At 33.7% G+C, this 21,020-nt stretch overlaps 3 protein-coding genes across 7 annotated transcripts; all 3 read right to left on the bottom strand.

Annotated features, from left to right (window-relative positions):
- Positions 1-43: 43 nt before the first annotated feature.
- On the bottom strand, positions 44-11,511 carry LOC110725942 (DEAD-box ATP-dependent RNA helicase 58, chloroplastic-like). 5 transcript variants are annotated; one of them, XM_021905412.1, is made up of 11 exons: positions 11,323-11,511; positions 10,754-11,013; positions 10,058-10,151; positions 8,170-8,283; positions 7,830-7,955; positions 7,495-7,599; positions 5,918-6,076; positions 5,749-5,817; positions 2,255-2,344; positions 960-1,100; positions 44-458 (listed from the first exon to the last, which is right to left on the bottom strand). In XM_021905412.1, the coding sequence occupies exons 2-11, from the start codon at positions 10,990-10,992 to the stop codon at positions 195-197; spliced, it is 1,401 nt and encodes a 466-aa protein (XP_021761104.1). In that variant the 5' UTR covers positions 10,993-11,013; positions 11,323-11,511; the 3' UTR covers positions 44-194. The 5 variants fall into 5 exon arrangements, with proteins under 5 accessions (XP_021761104.1, XP_021761106.1, XP_021761105.1 ...); XM_021905414.1 differs by lacking the exon at positions 2,255-2,344; XM_021905413.1 differs by lacking the exon at positions 5,749-5,817 and having other exon boundaries at positions 11,323-11,510.
- A 1,846-nt stretch (positions 11,512-13,357) lies between these two features.
- Positions 13,358-14,173, bottom strand: LOC110725995. The gene is made up of 2 exons (XM_021905471.1): positions 13,917-14,173; positions 13,358-13,712 (listed from the first exon to the last, which is right to left on the bottom strand). The coding sequence occupies exons 1-2, from the start codon at positions 14,171-14,173 to the stop codon at positions 13,358-13,360; spliced, it is 612 nt and encodes a 203-aa protein (XP_021761163.1).
- Positions 14,174-15,172: 999 nt separating this feature from the next.
- On the bottom strand, positions 15,173-16,165 carry LOC110725994 (glutathione S-transferase T2-like). The gene has a single exon (XM_021905470.1). It carries the CDS (start codon positions 16,163-16,165, stop codon positions 15,173-15,175), a length of 993 nt encoding a protein of 330 aa, XP_021761162.1.
- Positions 16,166-21,020: the final 4,855 nt, after the last annotated feature.

The following is a 21,020-nucleotide window of genomic DNA, read 5'->3' as shown; positions in this document are numbered from 1 at the left end:
ACATGTGGTAGAAAAAGTGTAATCAAATGAATGACATAAACAATGAAAGCTTTAATATTTCTTAAATGCATTTTATTATAGCGCTTTGCACCCAAGTATATAGAATACTACAAGCAACAAAAGGGGGAAATTTTTTTTAAAAAAAATACAAAGAAAAAAAAGCAAGATATGACTAAACACAATACATTGAGCTATCACAGGAAGAACTCTTCACAATGAAACTTCAATTCATGTTCAAAACGTTGCAAGACAAAATATTCCTCTGGAGCTATAATACTTGTTACAATGCATTTGTCGTCTGAGAATGGTTTCCTACCTGCCCTCCCAGCTCTATGTAGATAGTGCACTGCACTTTTTGGCAAATCAAAGTTGTATATATGTGTTGTCTCTGGAAGGTCAACTCCCCTTGCTGCTAGATCCGTCGCCACAATAAGATAGCAATTTTTTTTTCTAACCTCCTGAAATTCATGGATGAGTAATAAGCTTGTGAGATTCATAAAGAGCAAGGGCAGCCAAAACCAAGCAACAACGTTTGGCCAAGAATTTGAAAGAATAAACAGGCAGGAAGCTATGTAGAATTAGCATAGATGCTTATATACAATTATATATGCCCCAATATATTCACTAGATCTAAGTTATGGTTAATAACAATAAATAATAATAGCTAACGTGATGTCTTTATTGATGGTTAAGCACATCATGTTACTGTATCTGCTTCAATTTTAAACTGGAGGATAAGCTTTTTCATGACATAAAACCAACATTGTCCATTTGTTCATGAGACATTTCAAAACACCACTTCATCAGCCCACATAATATACAAAAGCATTGGTAAAACACACAAATTACAAGTTCGCTTATGAGTAATGAGACTTCAACTTTGCAATGTCACACGTTAGAGAAGAGACTAGAAACCAGATACTATTCCTAATAATCAAACAAAACTCATAAGGACATACCAAGAGAGAAGCCGCTCGAGAATTAAAATTCTGGTCTTCCTCGAGAAGTGAAATGTTGGAAAATTCATCACACGAGCTTTTTAAATGCTCAATCAGCAGAGTAGTTGTCGGTATATCTCCTGCCTTTTTTGACTTTTCAGACTTCAAACAATAGAATCAACACTTTAGGAACCTTTTTACAATATTTATAACAATTAATTACCATATCTTCTGCAGCAATTACAATACACTCAACTTAGATTGCCAAACATTCCAAGTTTTTATATTTTCTTTTTAAACACCCCCCTCTCTCTTCTATGATTTCTATTTTTTTTAGAATAAACATAAACATACAGCTTCTCTGCTACTTCAAAAGAAAGGGTTCAATTATATTTCCTCAGTTTTTTAGCTTGTTCCACTTTGACTTTGTGCATTGTTCATTTGTTCATATCTCCTACTTTAACCAATTTATTTTACTTATACACAGATTATATTAAAACAAATGTTGTATTTGTTGGAAATTTTCTAGTAAACAAGGGTCACAAAGAAATGGAAATGAAATTATTGGAAAATACTTCGAGGCGTGAACAGGATCACTTTCCGAAAAGTATAATTCCGACCCTATACTACAACCGGGTATCACGGAAATACTCAGGAGATACAACAAAGAACAATTACCATCACTTGTAGGATGATAGCAATTCAATGTATAAAAGTGTTTGTGATTTTGTGAAAATGAACAACTGATAATAACTCCCTATGCCAAAGGGATAAGATAGAAATTATATTTCATCTCACAACTTATATTTCATCTCACAACTTTCATCCATCATATGAGTTTCTCATATATATAAGATAGTAGCTTAGTATCAAACGTAAGAATGCATTAAGTCAAGCATTAAACAATGCTTTAAGTTATGCATTGAACAACGTATTAAGACACACATAAACAACGCATCAAACATCAAATGTTAAGAGATGCATTAAACAATGCATTAATACACTAAGTTATAATGCATTAAGTATGTAATTGCCCAACTAAATCAAGAGAAATCAAAACTGAAACAATAAGTAGTAACGGTTGCAATAATAGTGACGAATCAGCCATTTTCTTCCTTTCTCTTAATTAGTTGTATACTACTACTTTAATCATTAGTTGTCTAAGTAATGACACCTTAACCAAATGACTTAAACTTAACATAATATGAATAATCAATTAAATACTCTAAATTATCCAACAGTATTGCGAAAACAGTAGCTCACTTTTACAATCTGTAAAAACATTAACATAAAAACATAACATAAACAATGCCAACCTGTTCATTGACAAAAAGTATGGCAGACTCGGGCAAATCGAATTGCAGCAACGACAAAATAGCTTGAAATCTCTGAGTTCTTGGACAAATCTATTAAAAACAACTTACACCCAATTCAGAAGAGACATAGCTATGCATAATACAAGAGAGAGAGACAAAAAAAAAAAAAAGGGAACAGATACAATTATGGAAATAAAGGTAATTATATTCAAAATTGCGGTTCACAAACAAAAAAGCAACCTAACATGCTTCATTCACAATTTGTCAAAGTTTGATTCATTTTTATTAAAGCCCTTGATTCCGTTAAAACAAACATAGACTTACGTTGTTTGATGGCTCAACAGGGTTTCAGAAAATTAACCTTAGAAACTACCGTCTTATTTCATAGCCATCTCAAAGGTTTATCACATCAATCTCGGCTATAATTCATTTTTGTCCTTTCAACTAACTGATCCGCAAAAAATATTGCAAAAAAAAATGAAATGGTGACAAGTGTGACTTCAAGGGTTACAGCAAACAATTTTCCTCAAAGCTCAGTAGGCCTAATGACCCTTTAATGGGAATTCTCAAGGAATCAGCCTTGGGGATCTAAAACTGGTCTCAGATAGCACCTCGTACTAACTATGGCCAACTAAGTGACTCGAAAAAGATATTATGCATCTAATTGATCTAAGTCACTTATCTCTAAAACTCTGCAGCAAGAGGGTAATAAACTAATAATGGTCTATTTTAGCTTCATGGAGAGTTTTCACCATCAAAGTAGGGCTAGTTGCGTCAACATTCTAATAGTCGCAAAGCTCAAATATATTAGTTAAAAAGTTACAAAAGTAATTAAAATAAAACTACTCAACTAATAACTATAAGGCATTTTCAAGGCTTGCAATATGAACAAATTGATAAGAAAAAAATGAATTCAAAATTCTTGTGCCATGGCAATGAAAGACCACTGATTCACTGAATTGAAAAAACAATTCGATAGAGCTTAATCATATCCACTGGTTTGTTCCCTAAGGTTAACATAAAATTCTGGGACAATTGTGCTTTAGGTGAGAGTTTGGATCACATGAACTTATACCCAAAATGAAAAAGGGGTAAAAGAAAATTTTAGTGCAGTAGGGAGATAACTTTGTGTTTGACTCATAAAGGAAACAAGAATAAACAGACGGAAAGAAGAACGAAGAAGATGGTAACAGCTTGGGAATCAAAAATATTATAATGCTTTACAGCAATTAATGAAGGAATAAAACCAAGAAATGAAGAGGTTTGAAACTGTCACTATCAAGAAGAAAATCACATGATGACACCTGTTTACACAAATTTCGAGTCTAAATAAATAAAGACGGGAAATAAAGTAACAAATGAATTTATATTAATACTAGTTTTGTGCCCCGTGCGATGCCCGGGTTGTTTATTGAATTATAAAATAAATTTTTAATCTTTATACGATTTGCTAGATTGTGAAGTATATTATTTTAACCGATTAGTATATATTATAAATGCATGTTTTACGCTTTGAACTGTTTCCTTTGCCCAAAAAAATATTATGATACAAAAAATAATTTATTAATTTTTAAGAATTATAATCTAATAATTTTTTTAATAAAATTATAATTGAATTTGTACATTTGAAATATTGGTATTTTATTGAAAATAAAACTAATTTTATCCTAAAATTTTATCCAAATAGAATTCTAAATTAACTTTTTTATTTATCTATTTAAATCTATCCAACGTGGCGCGACACTTGACATTCACTTGGCAAAAAGTTAGAATGCCAAGTGTCGCAGCCTTGTGACCTGGCTAAAAGTTTAGCTTCATATATTAAACTAATTTTATCTTAAAATTCTAAATTAACTTTTTTTTATTCATCTTATGAGGTCTATTTAAATCTATCCAACGTGGCGCGACACTTGGCAAAAAGTTAAAACGCCAAGTGTCGCAGCCTCGTGACCTGGCTAAAAGTTTAGCTTCATATACTAAACTAATTTTATCCTAAAATTCTATCCAAATGAAATTCTAAATTAACTTTTTTATTTATCTTATGAGGTCTATTTAAATCTATCTAACGTGGCGCGACACTTGGCGAAAAGTTAGAACGCCAAGTGTCGCAGTCTCGTGACCTGGCTAAAAGTTTAGCTTTATATATTAGTTATATGATGTGATTTTTGGGTACAATCTTTGTATAAAAGTTTATAATAAAATAAACTAAGTCCTCTAATTCTGTTCCGCAGCTTGACGATGACACGTGTGTGACACCTATAGGTTGATGTTTGATGACGTCAAACTTGAGTTTGAATGCAGGGTGACGTTTGATGATGTCAACCTGTATTTAAGGGTTTTGTTTGAATACACCTAAACAAGTCGGCACGAGTTTGATGTGCTTGTTGACTTACTTCAGAGAGAATTCCGTTTGAGTTTTATGAGCTCTTGGAATAATGATTTTTGGATCCTCTCAAATGGAGGAATGGTGTATTTATAGGAGATGAGAACTCCTTGAGTGGACTTAGTAGGTTTGGGCTTGGCCCATTTTATGACGTAGAAGTCTTTTAACCTGGGTCCATTTAATTTATTTTATAACCCGAATTGTATTTAATTAATTCGGATTATTTATTTAGGTGGGCCAAAATTAATTAAAATGGATCATTCATATGATTTAACCCAAATTAATTTATTTAATTTAATGTATGACACTCATAAAATTTCCGTGTCTACAACACCCATAAAATTAGAAATAATAGTCATCTCCTATAATCTATATCTATAATAATCTATAATCTATAATAATAATATTATAAAAACTCATAGGGACAACATGTTAACGCCATGTGTCAACCTTCCTTCAATATGATTTGGTGCCACATGTGCGCCATCCCTCTTCTCTCACCACATTGAATTGTAGTTATATTTAGTCTCTTTGAAAAACTCTTCATTGGCGTAACTTCAATTCTCTATAATAATGTTTAATTTAAAACTCTTCATATGTACAACCTCCCTATTTAAATTTGATATATCTTCTATATATTAATTAAAGATGATATAAATCATTAAATCTTCATTCACCTATTAACATTGTTCAAGATCAACCCTTCTTAATCAATTTTAATCAAATTATAAATTTATGAAGATCCGGGGCATCGCCCGGGCCAATAACTAGTTTATCATAAATAGAAGAGTTATCAAGCTAGTTGGAATTAAAACAAAAAAATTGGAAGTTTCAAGAGGAATTCATTATTTGGATGCACACCCAGTCCGGGCTTTGCTTGATCAACTGGAAGAACTTTCACTAATCCAGTATTTCTTCACAAAAATTGATGATGCATTTGTTCCCAATCAGGCGAGTAGTGAGCTTGCCTGATCACCAAGCAAAGCTCCTAAGCAGCCTTTGAAAGTTCATTAATCCAATACCTCCCATGTTAATAGATAATTAATTTCTAATATAATGTTGTTCCAAAAAAAATCCAACAGAGAAATCAAAATAAAAAGTTCACTATTACCATGTATCTATGATGCAAGCGTGAAGGCATTGGTTCAACTGCATTTACATGGACATGGACTACATTGCTCTGCCAAAAGAACAAAGATTGCACAAGTGGCAAAAATACCTTTACATCACTCAAAATGAAGCAATTATTCAAATTAGTCTATAAAACTCAATTAACCAACCTTGGTCCATTTCTGCTGCACACAATCATACAGAAAGTGTCTATGCTGAGGAATAGATGCACTGGCAAATACAGTTTGACGAGAACGGCTTGATGAATATGAGGTGAGCAACTTCCGCAGGGAACTAACTTGTTTAGAGGAGTTAAACATGAAATCAACCTAATATATATATATATATATATATATATATATATATATATATATATATATATATATATATATATATATATATATATATATAATTAAAATAAAAAAATAAAAACATAAGCTTCTATTCAAATTATAAAGTGCATTATTAGTGATTAAAACCAGAAAGCAATTTTCAGACTCGCAAATATAAGAATAGAAACATTCCTGGATGTGTCATAAAACTAAGGTGTGACAAGAAATAACTAGTCCATTAAACAGATCCATTTGTGGAAGTGCAAAGAGTGCTATCAATAATCAGCGAAAGCACATTGATGAAATGCAAGGAAATTCCCCTAATGGTCTATTCAGAAACTATCATTTCATTTCAAATGATAGAATTGTCCCAAACAGCCTATTTTGGAATTATAAGAATATGCATTTGGTCTTTTTGGATAATTAAGTTCATTTTATGGAATCTAAAATCCAATTTCAATTGATGTCATTTCAAATGCTTCAAATCATTGACTGCTTAACCATCGCTGCTACCACAGGAGTAACCATCACCACCTTCTAAATGACCTCCAACGCTTAACCACAGCCGTCGCGTTGACCATCTTTGTTGCCACTGCCTTCACCTGCGTGAAAATTCTCCCCATAACCACCTCCACCATCGCTAAAACAAACACCACCATCTTCCTCCCCCAAAAAAACCCAAAATTTAAGATCTTCAAATCAATCAAACTGAAACTCCATTAAACCTTAAGTCCTTAACAATGGTGATTGAATTCCCTTAAAATTAGCTTACAATACAACCTTAAAGTCTGGATTTTGATTGGTATGGTATTACAAGGATCGTAGTGAACCTAGTCGTAATTACTAAAGAGAATATTAGGAAGACAGAGAGTTAGAAGGAGAGAAAAGAAGCTGTCGGCCACAAACTCTTGCTGCTCCTTTGTCACTTTATGGCCTTACCTTCATACATTCTGCAATTTTTTTTAATTTTTTTTTATTTTTTGGTGATTTTTTCAGCGATGATGAAATTCCAGTGTTTAAAATTCCAGTTTATCCCAAAACGAACAATTTGGAATTGAAAACCAGTATTTGAAATTCCAGATTTAAAATTCTAGGCTCAAAATGAAATGCTTGAATCTGAACCCTACCTAAATGTATTTTTAAAACTCTCGGCAGCCTCAATAATCAGCATTTTAACTCCATACAGGCTGCTCACACATAGTGACCACGATCGACAACACATTAACAGCCTATTCACCTTTCTGAATTTCCTGAGTGCTAGGTTGAAATGGAGATGTGACAAATGTGAGATGTCTCAGGAAACAGTAAGTTCATATGATTATGGTACATTGGCCATAGACATATCTCACAATCCTGGATTACTATTTGGTAAAGAGGACTGAATTCAGAGTTGATCCAGAAATCATTTCTATTACCTCATCGATTACCAGCACTCTCATTGATCCAAGATCTAACACATGTTTCTCAAGCATCTGACACAAACTTGCCACTGTAGCCACCACTATGCTTGGGGGATCTGCCTGAAAAATAGAAAGATATAAGTTCATTTTTTGAGGTGATAATGTGAAAGTTGAACTGGTGAGATTCTAGTTGAAGAGTAAATTTCGATAATAATCAAGTTTATAATACAGAATACCACACTTTAATCTGTAATGCTTAAGAAAAACAACTGAATGTGAAACCTCTTTATGTTAAAATTCATATTATGCTCAAATGTAGAATATTTGAGATTGAACAGATGGATAGGCACCTTTAGCCAAGTTTTATGTCTTTTCAACAGTCCTCCATCTAAAAGGGCCATGACTGTGCATGATTTTTGCTGCTCTGATCCAAAATCTGATGGCTTTGCAGCAAGCATTCGTGCAACTTTTGTAACCTTAAATATCAAGAAAAAACAACATCAGCAATGAAGTACAAAAGTTGATTTGCTATGATGGAAAAAATTTCAAAAACCATGTCTGCTGAGAAGAAAAAATGTTTAGCAACATGACATAAAAAAATAAAATAAAAAAATAAAAAATAAAAAGGCTGACTTTCTGGGTCAAAATAATAAATTGAATAGCAAAAAAACATGCATAAAATCATCTTACTTGCATACCAAGCTCCCTTGTTGGCACTACAATTAATGCTTGAACAGCAGATCTTTGAGCATTGATTATTGAATATACTAAAAGGAGGTATGTCAAGGTCTTCCCAGAACCTGTCTAGAGACAAATAAAGACATATATGAGGTTGATTGGCCCAAAAATAAACAAATAAAAAAAAAATTCCTGTGATTGAGATAATGACATTAACTTCTTACTAACTCAGAAGAATTTAATGACAGTTATAAAATCAAATGAAGTTATGGAATTTTCTCAACGTGGGCTATATGTAGATTGATAAAGGGAGCACCTCAATGCATAGAAGAACTGTTCAAGTGTTTAGGCTTTACAGCCAGCTTAGCTAATTTATTGCCCAATATTTCCAATATCCATCTTCTTAAGGTACACCTCAAGATCTTTCCAGAGCATAAAATCCTTTTGCTTTATTATTCATTACTTGGCAATCATTTGGGGAAGAAGTTTGCATAGACATGTAGGCTATAAAATCACAGGATGATGCAAATATGTAAGTAATAAAGGCATATGAAGCTTGATACTGTTCTTTCAATAGTAGCTTCAACATAAAAGTGTGATAAATTCATCTATTCTAATTCCAGTGGGTTATATACTTATGTGTGATGATTGGTGATCGTTTGTTTGAGTGACACAATAATAATTGGCCCTAATGTAAATTTTTGAGTCGCTATGAGTCTAAGATGTTGTCACTTCTGTAAATCCTTTACTAGTTTTAAAGTTTCCTTAGTAACCATATCTATATGGAAGGCCCAAATAAATGTCATTTTGAGGATGAAATCTTAGTTTGTTGATGATAGCTTGTGAATATATCAACTCCATCCATCATGTTCAAAACTGCAGACACATTCAGTCATAATGGTCACTTCTACGCTTTCCCTCAAAAGATTAAGCAAGAAAGTTAGCATAAATTATCTGAAAAGTTGCATCTCAAGTTCTTTGAGGTCATAGAGAGTTCACGCTAATATAGAAGAGACAAGAAGGATAATCACACCAAAGATCACAAAGTAATAAATAAAGTCACATGAAATCATGAAATTGTTCAAAAGGTGTATGGATGTAAAAACACTTTTAATAAAATTGTTTGTAGCTTATCAGTCTATTAGGTAGGAGCCCCATAAATGCAAGTGCACAATGGTCTGCTTGGATTGTCTATGGGCTCTATTGAGGTTTTGAGTCATTTGGGACTTGAAGTTGACATTAAAATTTTGCGTCAAAGCACCTCAAAAGTAGCTATCTAGCTTAACCTCGGTTTCATTTTTCAAGGCTAAGTTTCATATTTTAACCTCATTTTTAACTAGCTTTGACTAGTTTAGGAAGTTTCTAAGGCGTGAACCCCTTACAATCTTACATTATAAAAATATTTTAAGGACTGTATTTGACCCTTGTAAATTTGTAATAGAATTGAGACACATGGAAACAATCTTCTAAAGTAAAAAGCTTGTAGGTCTTGTGATAAGGCACTGTAAAGATTATGAATAGGTTTAGCCTAATAATATAATTATTACATGGAGAAAAATAAATTTCTGCAAAGATTTTACTTTGATCTCCTTCATCTCCACTCTACAATTTAACAATTTTAGTGGTCAAAAGCCTGTAAACAATCCCAGGTACTTGCTTATCAAGCTGGGAATCGGGGATGATAAGAATATTAGTCCTCTTTATTATCTTAGCAAGAATTTTTCGTTTACGATCTCATCTCATACATTTTTTTTGGACAGAAGCATTCTATTCTAGTTTAAGTGTGTGTTATAAAGTACATCCCATTGAGAAATGGAACAAACAGGAAATGAGGAGCTATTATAGATTGTAAATCATAAATATCATCAAAGGGAAGACATGACAGAGGCAGAAAAGTGACCTGAGCATGCAGTACACAGTCACAACCAGTGAAAAGTACAGGAAGACCTTGTTGCTGCACTTCTGTTGGTTGAATAAATCCATTTTCATCCATCCTATGGCATTCAGAAAAAGAATTTATAGTCAATCAACCAATTAAATCCATCATTTTAACTCAAAGCTCCATTTTCGATCCTGATAAGATAATAGGTTCGTCGAACATTATACACCAGCAAAATCCTAACCCTTTCTAACATTTCAACAAGTCTTAATAAATTACAAAGGCTACAGTTGCACGTATAATAGCTTGGTAAAGGTGAACAGACTATTTTCCTAAAAATAAAAAATAAAATAAAATAAAAAAGGTTGATCAAATGCAGAACCATCGCATAAAAATTCCACGCCGAATAAGCTCTTTAGTCGAACCCGTATCCACCTTCCACATCTAAATTTCAAAAACAAAAGTCTTAGCTACATGCCTAAATCCAACCAAATTGTGAAAAACATCCAACAAAACTGAAATATATTTTCTTTTCTCATATCAATTTCCACTAATAAAAGTTACGCAAATAACACATGAATTCAAAAGCGCTTTATAAAGAAAATTTCAAAGCCCTTCATCTATTTCTCATTTCACATTACTACTTCAATCTACTACATCTACCATTTAACTTCAAAAGCATTAAACTCTCAAAACAGAAAGGATGAAGATAATAACCTGCGGAGCACAGGCTCAGGCACATGACCTTGACAAAGTTCGCGAAGAGTAACAGCACATCGAAATTGAACAACAGAAGCTCCAATTGCAGGAACAGGATTGACAGATGTAGCAGTTAAAGTGCGGATTCTAGGGAAAGGGCTAAATAATTTACCGGACCGTCCCCGAGTCAAGGCAGGAGGGAAACCCACCCTAGGTCCGATGAGAAAAGGTCCATAGTCATACTTCCATCCTAACATTGAATGATTACAAACAATATTCTGCAACACAGTAACAACCAAATATTACTCAATTGCCAAATTAGTCTCAAAATTCACATAAAATCAAGAATTTCAACATATAATTGCATAAAGAAAAGGTTACAGTAGCAAAATCGCTAGTAAAAATTGTTCATAACTTGAGTAATTTATAACCAATAATTGCATAATCTATATTAGAAGAACCCTAAATTGAGTAAATGACAATTAAATTAAGGATAGTATGAAAGTAAAGTAGAGATTGTGAAATTGTTATTCGATTATTTTGAAAGAAACACTGTTCATAAGGAAATAGATAGAATAATAGTTTACCTAAGAAGCTGTTTCAATGGAGGAGAAAAAGGTGAGAAGGAAGTTCAACAGGGGAACACAGAATACACTTCAATAGAGATCAGAGAAAACGGAGTGCGCTTCAATGGAGGAGAGAGAGGGTGAAGCGTAGAGCAGTAGAGTGAGCTGAAAAACGACTTTGGGGCCATTCTCATTTACTGAATTGAAATTAAAACTAAATGAATATTTTATAAGAGAAGAAAATTAGTAGCTAAACTGAACTGAACTTCAACGTAATAGAACAGACCCTTATTAAAATTCAATTAGTATTAGAGCATCAGCAATAAAGAGTGTGCAACAATCCTTTCCTAATTTCTCTCTCCTTTCCTCCACTTGACACATCACACTTTCTTTCTTCCACATCACTTCCCACTAGGGGTGTACATAAACAGGACCGGACCTGAAAACCGACTTGATCCGGACTTGTTGGGACCGGACCTGACCCGCACCTGTAGATTCAGGTCCGGTCCCGGTCCTTAAAATTCAAGGTTCCCGGTCCCGGTCCGGATCAGGTCCAAACCCGGGGTTTTCAGGTCTGGACCTGAAACCCGGTAAAAATGTATTTTTTTTTAAAAAAAACTTTTTTTTTCCCAAATATCAAAACAAGAAGTCAGTTCATTTCTAACCCTAACTTAATCACTCACTCCCCAACCCACTCAGCCGACACAAGTCACACAACACACTTACAAACCCACTCCCTCATGCTGCACACTCCTCTAGCGACGACTGGATCGCGCGACTCTAGCAACCCCAGCCACTAGAACGTGCGACTCTAGCAACCGCAACCACCACATTGCGCGACTCCAGCAACCACAGCCACCAAAACACGCGACTCTAGCGACCGCAACCACCAAATCGCGCGACTCCAGCGACTGCAGCCACCAGAACGCGCGACACTTGAGGCCGCAACCACCAGATCGCGCGATTCCAGCGAACGCAGCCACCAGAACGCGCGACTCCGGCGACCGCATCCACCAGATCGCGCGACTACAGCGACTGCAGCCACCCAATCATACACCAATCACCCTCTTACTCGCTTCATGATCTACCCCGACCTTCCTTTGCGACCATCTACTTTGAAGGTGGTAGATCTGGTGGTTGTTGTTGTCTAGTATTTTTGGTGTTTGGGAATTGGGACTTTAGTCAATTTATAAAATTTATGTAGTATTCATGATTGATAATATCATATTTTATGTTATTATTTATTTTATTTTTTAAATAAAAAATCAAAAAATAAATAAAAAAAACAGGTCTATTCAGGTCCGAACCCGGACCGGACTTGATTTTTCAGGTCTAACCCGGAACCGAACCTGTTGAATCAGGTCCGGTCTCCGGTCCTCAAAATTCCCTGATTCAGGTCCCGGTCCCAACAGGTCCGGTCCAGGTCCGGTCCGGTTTTGGACCGGTGTACAGCCCTACTTCCCACTATCTCCATCCTTTTACTTATCCTCTTTCTTAAATATTTCCAACATCAATGAGTATCCTTTTTTCCATGAGAGAGTGAGGGATAGATCAAGTGGTTAGAGCTTCCCTCCCGATTCTAGGAGGTTCCGGGATAGATTCTCAACCCGCCCGTGTGGCTCTCTAAACACCCAAAAAAAAGTATCCTTTTCCATACTCTCTCCTATTTAGATATACCCCACAATATATTCTCTCTCCTATTTACACACTTAATTATTATTTTAGTTTGTAAAATATTATTATTATTATTATTATTATTATTATTAATCGAACAAAAATATGTCAACTAATACATTTTCACATTAATATAAAAGATTAGTAAAATACGAAATACATGAATTAAAAGACATAAATTAAAAATATGAAATACACGGATGAAAATAAGCAACGAAAATAACACACATAATTTAAAATTATTAAAATGCTAATTTTCAATCGAGCTCCTTGACCTTGCCCATAAATGCTCAACCAAGTCGTTCTTTAATGCCTTATGAAATTGTCTATCGCGAATCTCCCCTCTTGAAGCTATCAATCTACTAAAATTATCAGAATCATACTACCCAGGAGTTACGGTAAATGTTGTAGCATTTCTGGTTGAGGACGACCCTGGCATATTTTCAGGCTGTTCTTGAGCGAATTCAAGTGGATCTTTATAGTTTAAATATGTATCACGCTCGTCTTCAACTATCATGTTGTGGATGATGATGCAAGTCATCATGATTTTCCACATCAACTTTACACTCCATGCCAAAGCAAGTTTCCTAATTATTGCAAACCGAGCTTGTAACACACTAAATGCAAGCTCAACATCCTTTCTAGTACTCGCTTGACGTGTAGTGAACAATTTATACTTTAAGGTTTGTGGGACTGCAATAGCGTTTATGAATGTCGACCATTTTGGATAAACCCATCTGTGAGATAATATCCTTTGTTGTAATTATTTCCGTTAACAGTGAACAGAACTTGTGGAGCACGATTATTTATTATATCATCAAACACCGGAAAACGCTGAAGTACATTAATGTCGTTGCAGGATCCAGGCGTGCCAAATCCATAAATCCCTGGAAGCAATCGCTTCTAAAATAACAGTTGTCGTTTTAGATCTTCCTTGATACATTCCTTTCCATCCAGCTGGACAATTTTTCCAGACCCAATGCATGCAATCAATGCTGCCCAACATGCCAGGGAAACCTCTATCCTCCCCTTCTCTAAGGAGGCATTGGATATCTTCCAATATTGGCTTGCAAAGGTACTCAGTTGCAAATTGAGCAAGTACTCCGTCGACAAACTGTGCAAGACATTCTCTAGCAGTGCTTTCACCGAGCTTCAGATACTCCTCTACTTGATCAGCAGAACAACCATAAGCTAACATACGTATGGCTGCTGTGCATTTCTAAAGGGGTGAAGCACCAAGTCACATGGTAGCATCTAGGTGTTGTTGGAAGTAACGGTTAGTTGCACTTAATGTGTTGACAATGCGAAGGAAAAGGGGTCTTCGCATACGAAACCTCCTTCGAAATGTGGTTTCATCCTGGTTGGTCACTAAAATAATCTGAAACTAAATTGTCGTAAGCTGCTTCACGATTTCTCAGCACGGTTATTCTTTGTTTTCTTTGACGTTTATGTTCATTTTGTTGTACTGAATTGTTTACAGCTACAAGTACTGCATTTTGCATTACTTGTAATCGATGACTCTCGTTGATAAAATTCATGACCATTTGATCATAGATATCATAAGTTGAACTTGAAGACGAAGAAGAAGAACTTGAAGAGTTTGAATCGAAATTCATATTATGTTTATTACCAAACAATATTTGAAATAGAAGGTTTTGGGTTTTTTTTTTAAATGCTAAAGGGAAAATAAGGTTGATATTGATAGATATAATGTTATTGGGAGTAATATTATGAATTTTATAGATAAAAATAGGATAAGGTTAGTCAGATGATAAGATTTCTCCCAAGGATATGTGGTCATAAAACAAAGGATGTCAGAAGATAAGATTTTGGTCAGATGAAATGTCATTGGAGCAATCTGATAAATTATCTAGACAAAAAACGATAAGGTTAGTCACAAAATTAGATTTCAGATGATGATATGTGGTCATAAAACAAAGGATGTCAAAAGATAAGATTTTGGTTAGATGAAATGTCATGGGTAGCAATCTTATACATTATCACAATAATATAAAGTAACATTAACAGACTTGGACTCAATTTAGTAAACATAAAGTTCATATTAATATATAGAAATTACATTCATATTAAAAAGGTACATTAACAATAATTCTGCAAAGTTATAATAATAATAAAACATACAACTCATAATCGTAATAACAAATCATGATTACTCGGTACAATAAGGTAAATTAAATCAAATCGAAAATCTACTACTGAATTCATCTCTAAGTTTCTTATACATTTCTAATTCAAATTCATCAAGAACGGGCTTCTGCATCAATCTTTCTAACATTCTAAACTTCATGGCCTCATCCTTTTGCCTTTTCTTTTCTTCAACTTGTGCTTTTTTAATTTCATCTCTTTCCTTCAACTGATCCAGAAGTCGCCCACCCAATTCATTCAACTTATCACCAACTTCGTTAAAATTTGTGTTTAATGCTTCAAGATTTATACTTGAAGTTGAAGTAGTAGATGTTTTACCTTTCATCTTTGTTTGTTTTATGACAGCTGGTCTTTTACCTCTTCCTCCAACCTCGGATAGTGAATCAGGTTGTGATCTTTTACTGCTTCCCCCACTTTCGGTTGACGTTTGTTGGCCACTGGGTAACATAGTTAATTGATCTTTGGCCAAAGATGGATCCCATTTTGGAAATTTTCTCAAGTCCTCAAAACAGTGCAATAAACAAAAAATCTTGTTGTTAGTTGCGTAGTAATCTTTGTGAGCAAATTTCTCAAAATTTTGCTTGGACTCACCACTACCCTTGGTTCGATAATGATAACCATATGCATCTACCCATTTACTACAATGTAAATTGATATGATCCCAGCGACTTTGCATAGATTTAATGTTTCTTACCTTTATTTCATCGGGGTTTTCTATTCTAGAACATTCGTAGCGGTTATAGATGTCAACCCATAACCCACTTCTCTTTGTCTTGGTTCCTCTCACTACGTCACCCCCTTCGTTTATGTAGGCCGATACAAGTGCTTTGTCTTTAGCTATGCTCAATGATTGGTTTTTCCTTTGTCCGGTGGTGTTGACATTTTGTTCGGAAACAATTTCGACTTCAACATCTTTAATGTCTTCTAGATGTTGCGCCCCCACTAATTGTTCCACTTGTTCATCACCACTCTCCTCTATTGGAGTTGCATTGCTACCACCAAAACCTCCCGGTGATTGATCCATGTTCTGAGTGAAATGTTCAGAAATGGGAAAACCACCATATTACCAAGAGATTGTTGAGATAACGAGCTACTTTGAGGAAAAGGGAAAGGAGGTTGACATTGTGGAATATTATTGACATTTATTGGTCTTGATTGACTATTAAACCATTGCAAAGCAACTTGAAAATTCGGATTGCTCAATAAATTTGGGTCAAAAGGAGGATTATTTTGATTATATTGAAAGTTTGGATTATTTGGAAAATTCGTATTATTCCCGTAATTTGAATTATTACGATCCATATGAAGGGTATTTGAAATTGGAAGTGAAATTTGTGGAAAAAAAATTTGTTTGAGTAATATTAGATGTTTTCGACAATAGATGAGATTAATGGGGAAAAATGCAAAAAGTGATAGTGTGTGAAATATAGAAAAATTATACTCATTTTATACAGAAATTTTTTTTATGACAGTTGGTGTTTTTGGTTTTCTGGAATAAGTTATTGTTAACAAGTTATAGCCGTTATAAAGATTTAAGTCACAAAAAATATGTGACTACTCTCGTTGTGACAAGTGTCACAAGATAACTTGTGCATGTTTGCCATTTGACCGTTGGTTTTTGACGTTAGTTTGGCATTTTGTCTCCAACGGACACTTTTCCCTCTTTTTTTTTTCTTTTTCTGTTGTTTACTTTTGCTTGCTTTTGCACACTGGATAAGACATTATTTCCTTTCCACATAAAGGAAATGCTAGTTTATTGCCCAAGAGAGGATCCTTTTAGCTACTTCAACATTCAAGAGGAATCTAAAAAGTACAGAAAATGATGGCTAAGAGCATTATTATTGTTGGGGATGTTTTCATCCTTTCCCATTTTCTCTCTCCTTTCCTACACTTGACACATCACCTTCTCTTTCCTCCATATCACTTCCCACTATCTCCATCCTTTTACTCATTCTTTCCCTCAAAATTTCCCAACATCAATTAGTATCCTTTCCCACTTTCTCTCTGCTACTTACATATACCCCACCATTTATTCCCTTTTCAATTTACATATATTTATTAATATACTTAATTATTATTAATGTTGTAAATGTTGTCAATAATAATTAATGACCGACACATTAATTAAACGAGACGAATTTATAAACATAAAATTCATTGGTTAAAAACATGAAATACATTGATTAAACGACACGAATAAAAAAACATAAATCACGTTGATTAAAATAGCAACGAAAATAACAAACATAATTTTAAAAATTACCGAAATATTAATTTTCATCCGACCTCCTAAACCTTGCCCATAAATGCTCAATCAAATCGTTCTTCAAAGCCATATGGACGTCTCTATCACGAATTTCCCCTCTCGAAGCTATCAATCTACCGAAATTATCTGGAAGTTTGAATTATTTGAAAAATTCAGGTTATGACCATAATTAGAATTATTATGATCCATATTGAAGAAATTTTGAAATTGAAAGTGAAATGGAGAAAAATATGGAAATTATATGATTTTGTGTTTGAGAGTATTGTAGAAGCTAGTGAAATCGAAACTTTGTGAAAATATGTCAAATTTGTACTCATTTTATAGAGAAAAAAAATTTTATGACCGTTGGTGTTTTCGTATTTTCAAAATAAGTTACCATTTGCAAATTATAGCCGTTATACGATTTTGGAGCAACAAAAATAGTAAACAAATAATTACTTGACAAGTGTCAAGATTGTGTGGGATGTATATTGTGAAATATAGTCGTTGTACTGCTGCTTTGTTAATTCTTGCATGTTGCATGGTGCATGGGCCGAGGAAGTCATTCCTTTCCATAGAAAGGAAACTCCAATTTTCTTTCCCTAAAAGTAACCTTTCCCAAGTACCATCATTGACGAGGAAACTAAAAGGAGACCAAAAAGCATGGGAAAGGAATGAGAAAGTATCCGATGCTGGTGCTCTATAAGGAGAGTAATCCTCTCCATTGCTGATGCTCTTATATACTCTACTATGGATCATGGTACACTTTATATCATTTTGCTTAAATGTTGTGTTATTTTGTTTAAATAATATATTTTTTTTTGAAACATGTTATTTATTTATTTACTTCAACCGCAACTCATGCATTTTTAATTTACATAAAAGGATTTTTTGTCTAAAATTGCCTTTATTTGACAACTTTTTGTCTATAACTAACTTATAATTTTTTTTTGTCCATAACTCACTTCAAAAGATGTTTTCTTTGTTGACCACTACCTAAATTTTTTTTCACACATTGACCTTATTTTTCAGGTCACTTAAGTCATGTGCAAGGCACAGGTTTTGTTCTTTTACGATTTTGTTTAATTTTCCCCCATTTTTATCCATTTTCTCTCTCTTCTTATTTTGCCCATATCATCTCTTTCACTTTCTTCTCTACATTATCATACCCGAAAAATTTAGAGTGTAACAAACACCATGAAAGGACACTAGTGATAAATTGATGATGGGTTTGAAATTCAAAGTAGTGGAAAAAACAATTTCACATATCTTACGCTTCGTCCCTGTCAAACCCACGTTATCGTTGTAGCGGTACGTTGTGAGGGCCTCCACCACACTCGAACACTTCTTCCATCGTCTTTACGAAATTCAAGTAACAACTCGAACCGAATTTTGTGAATTTTCGAAATTTTGGTAATTTTGTGAATTTTTGAAATTTTGTGAACCAAAGACTCGAACACTTCCTATTGACATTTAGGTTTTAAAAAAGAAAAAAAAAGTTAAAATTATTTAACATAAATCATTCAAGTGAACCAAATATTCTGCTAAAAGATAAACGTCTAACAATTATCAACTAGTGTGTAGCCCGGGCATTGCGCCGCTTGCTACTTTAATAGACCTTGTAATTATCGATTATATACATTATTTATTTTCATGTTTATAACATAGCTTATGATTGGCTTAGATGGTTAAGTAACTATCTTTCTTATAAAATGTTGGGTGTTCAAATCCCTTTATCATCATTTTTTTTATATGAAGCAATATTCTAGTTGATTGAGTAGTGATGATGTGGCATAATGAGAAATGGAGTAGGTGACGTGGCGTGGTCTACGTGGCACAGAGACGTTCTTAGTAATGCCTTTTAATAGATTAGTATAGATTGTAAATTTCAAAGAAAACCCACCAAATTTAAGAGAGAGAAAATAAAATAAAACCCACCAAATTAAAAGAAGAAAAAAAATCAGGAAACCTACTAAATCGAAGAGAGAGAAATACCATTTTGTTGAAAATGAGTTACAACAATTGGGGTTTTAGGGGGCATTGATGTTTTCATGCGATTAACTTTAAAAAATAAATGCAAACAATATTAATTAATATAGTGTGGGTTTTTAGGGGGATATGAGTTGAGATTTGAGAAATGGAGTATCTGATTTGTGGAAGAGAGAGAAAAGGGAAAAAATGGGAGAAAGTTAAACAAAATCATAAAAAATAAAAACATGTGCCCTGCACATGACTTTAAGTGACCTGAAAAATAAGGTCAATGTCTGAAAAAAAAATAGGTAGTGGTCAACAAAGAGAGCATCTTTTGAAGGTAGTTATAGACAAAAAAAATTTATAAGGTAGTTATGGACAAAAATTTGTCAAATAAAGGCAGTTTTGGACAAAAAATTCTACATAAAATAACAAGTACTTATTTAAAAATAACATGTAAATAAATTGAAATAATAATTTCACATCAAAATAATATTAACAACGTTATGTTTTAAGAGAATTGAACACTTCAGGAGGTACTAAATTTCTGAACATGAACACATTTGAACCCTTAAATGGCTTCAAATCAATTGATTTATAAGAAACCTAGAAAATTGGAAGAAGAAAAGAGGAGAGAGAAAGTGTCTTTGGTTTAGAGTTGGAGTAGTGAGAGGAAGAGAGTGAGAGTGAGAGCTTGATTTCTGGAAAATTGGAAGAAGAAATGAAAAGAAAGTGTGTGATTTTGAGTTGGAGTAGCTGAGAGAGAGTGATAGAAAGTGAGTGTGAGAGGAAGATGACCGAGAAAAGGGGTGAAATAACATACATTTATTTAAAAATAACATATACAATATATAAATTGAAATAATAAGAAGTTAACACTAAAATAACATGATTTTTATAAACCAGCTGGAGTACCGTGTGCATGGTACTCCAGGAGTAAAATAGAAATTCCGAATAAAATTAGCGAATAGATAAAATAAAACTTTGTCTGTTAGAAAATAAGGTGAATGCCAAATTACCAATTATTGATTTGATTTTACAATGTTCATATAAGTCCAAAGACTTGTGAACTTATATGGCAATATATGAGTATAATTGTAATCTTAGTATAGGACTCTTGGCTATATATATATATACTCCCTCCGTGTTTTTTAAGTGTTATAGTTTGACTGGTACATAGTTTTAGGCAATTTAATTGACTCAAATAAAAATAAGAGGTAAGTGGGGTAGTTGGAGTATTAAAAACTTGTAAAAGAAAGATAGTGGGGCTAATAATTTATTGAAAAGTAATGAATGTGAGAGGAAATATATAATAAAAAAGTATTAGTGGGTTTGGGTGGGGACCATGAGAGGAGAGGGATATAATATTTTAATGTAGTTTTTTTTGCCAAAAAAGGAAGTGTAACACTTAAAAAAACACGGCCGGAAATGAGAAGTGTAACACTTAAAAAAACACGGAGGGAGTATATATATGTAGGATGTCATGCAAACAAATATTACGATGCAATACTACTACACTAGAGTTTCACTCATCCCCTTTACACTAGAGTTTCACTCATCCCCTTTTACTTCTTCTTTACTTCTCCTTTCACTGATTAAAAAACTTTCTATCGGTAAACATTTAACACGTTATCAACACGAGTTTCCAGTCGTGTATATTAAT

This window comes from Chenopodium quinoa, unplaced genomic scaffold (assembly GCF_001683475.1).
Source record: "Chenopodium quinoa cultivar QQ74 unplaced genomic scaffold, ASM168347v1, whole genome shotgun sequence".
Lineage (NCBI taxonomy): Eukaryota > Viridiplantae > Streptophyta > Magnoliopsida > Caryophyllales > Amaranthaceae > Chenopodium > Chenopodium quinoa.
Note: the sequence above shows the minus strand (reverse complement) of the source record. Positions and strands in the feature narration are given on the sequence as shown.

What these genes read in the sequence shown, in the direction of transcription:
- LOC110725994 (XM_021905470.1), bottom strand. Translation starts at nt 16,165, where the DNA reads ATGGATCAATCACCGGGAGGTTTTGGTGGTAGCAATGCAACTCCAATA.
- LOC110725942 (XM_021905412.1), bottom strand. Translation starts at nt 10,992, where the DNA reads ATGTTAGGATGGAAGTATGACTATGGACCTTTTCTCATCGGACCTAGG. An exon ending in CCTGAGCCTGTGCTCCGCAG is followed by an intron (nt 10,152 to 10,753) that starts GTTATTATCTTC and finishes TGAATGCCATAG; the next exon opens with GATGGATGAAAATGGATTTA. An exon ending in GAGTGCTGGTAATCGATGAG is followed by an intron (nt 6,077 to 7,494) that starts GTAATAGAAATG and finishes TATATATATTAG; the next exon opens with GTTGATTTCATGTTTAACTC.
- LOC110725995 (XM_021905471.1), bottom strand. Translation starts at nt 14,173, where the DNA reads ATGTTAGCTTATGGTTGTTCTGCTGATCAAGTAGAGGAGTATCTGAAG. An exon ending in CCAGCTGGATGGAAAGGAAT is followed by an intron (nt 13,713 to 13,916) that starts GTATCAAGGAAG and finishes ATTATCTCACAG; the next exon opens with ATGGGTTTATCCAAAATGGT.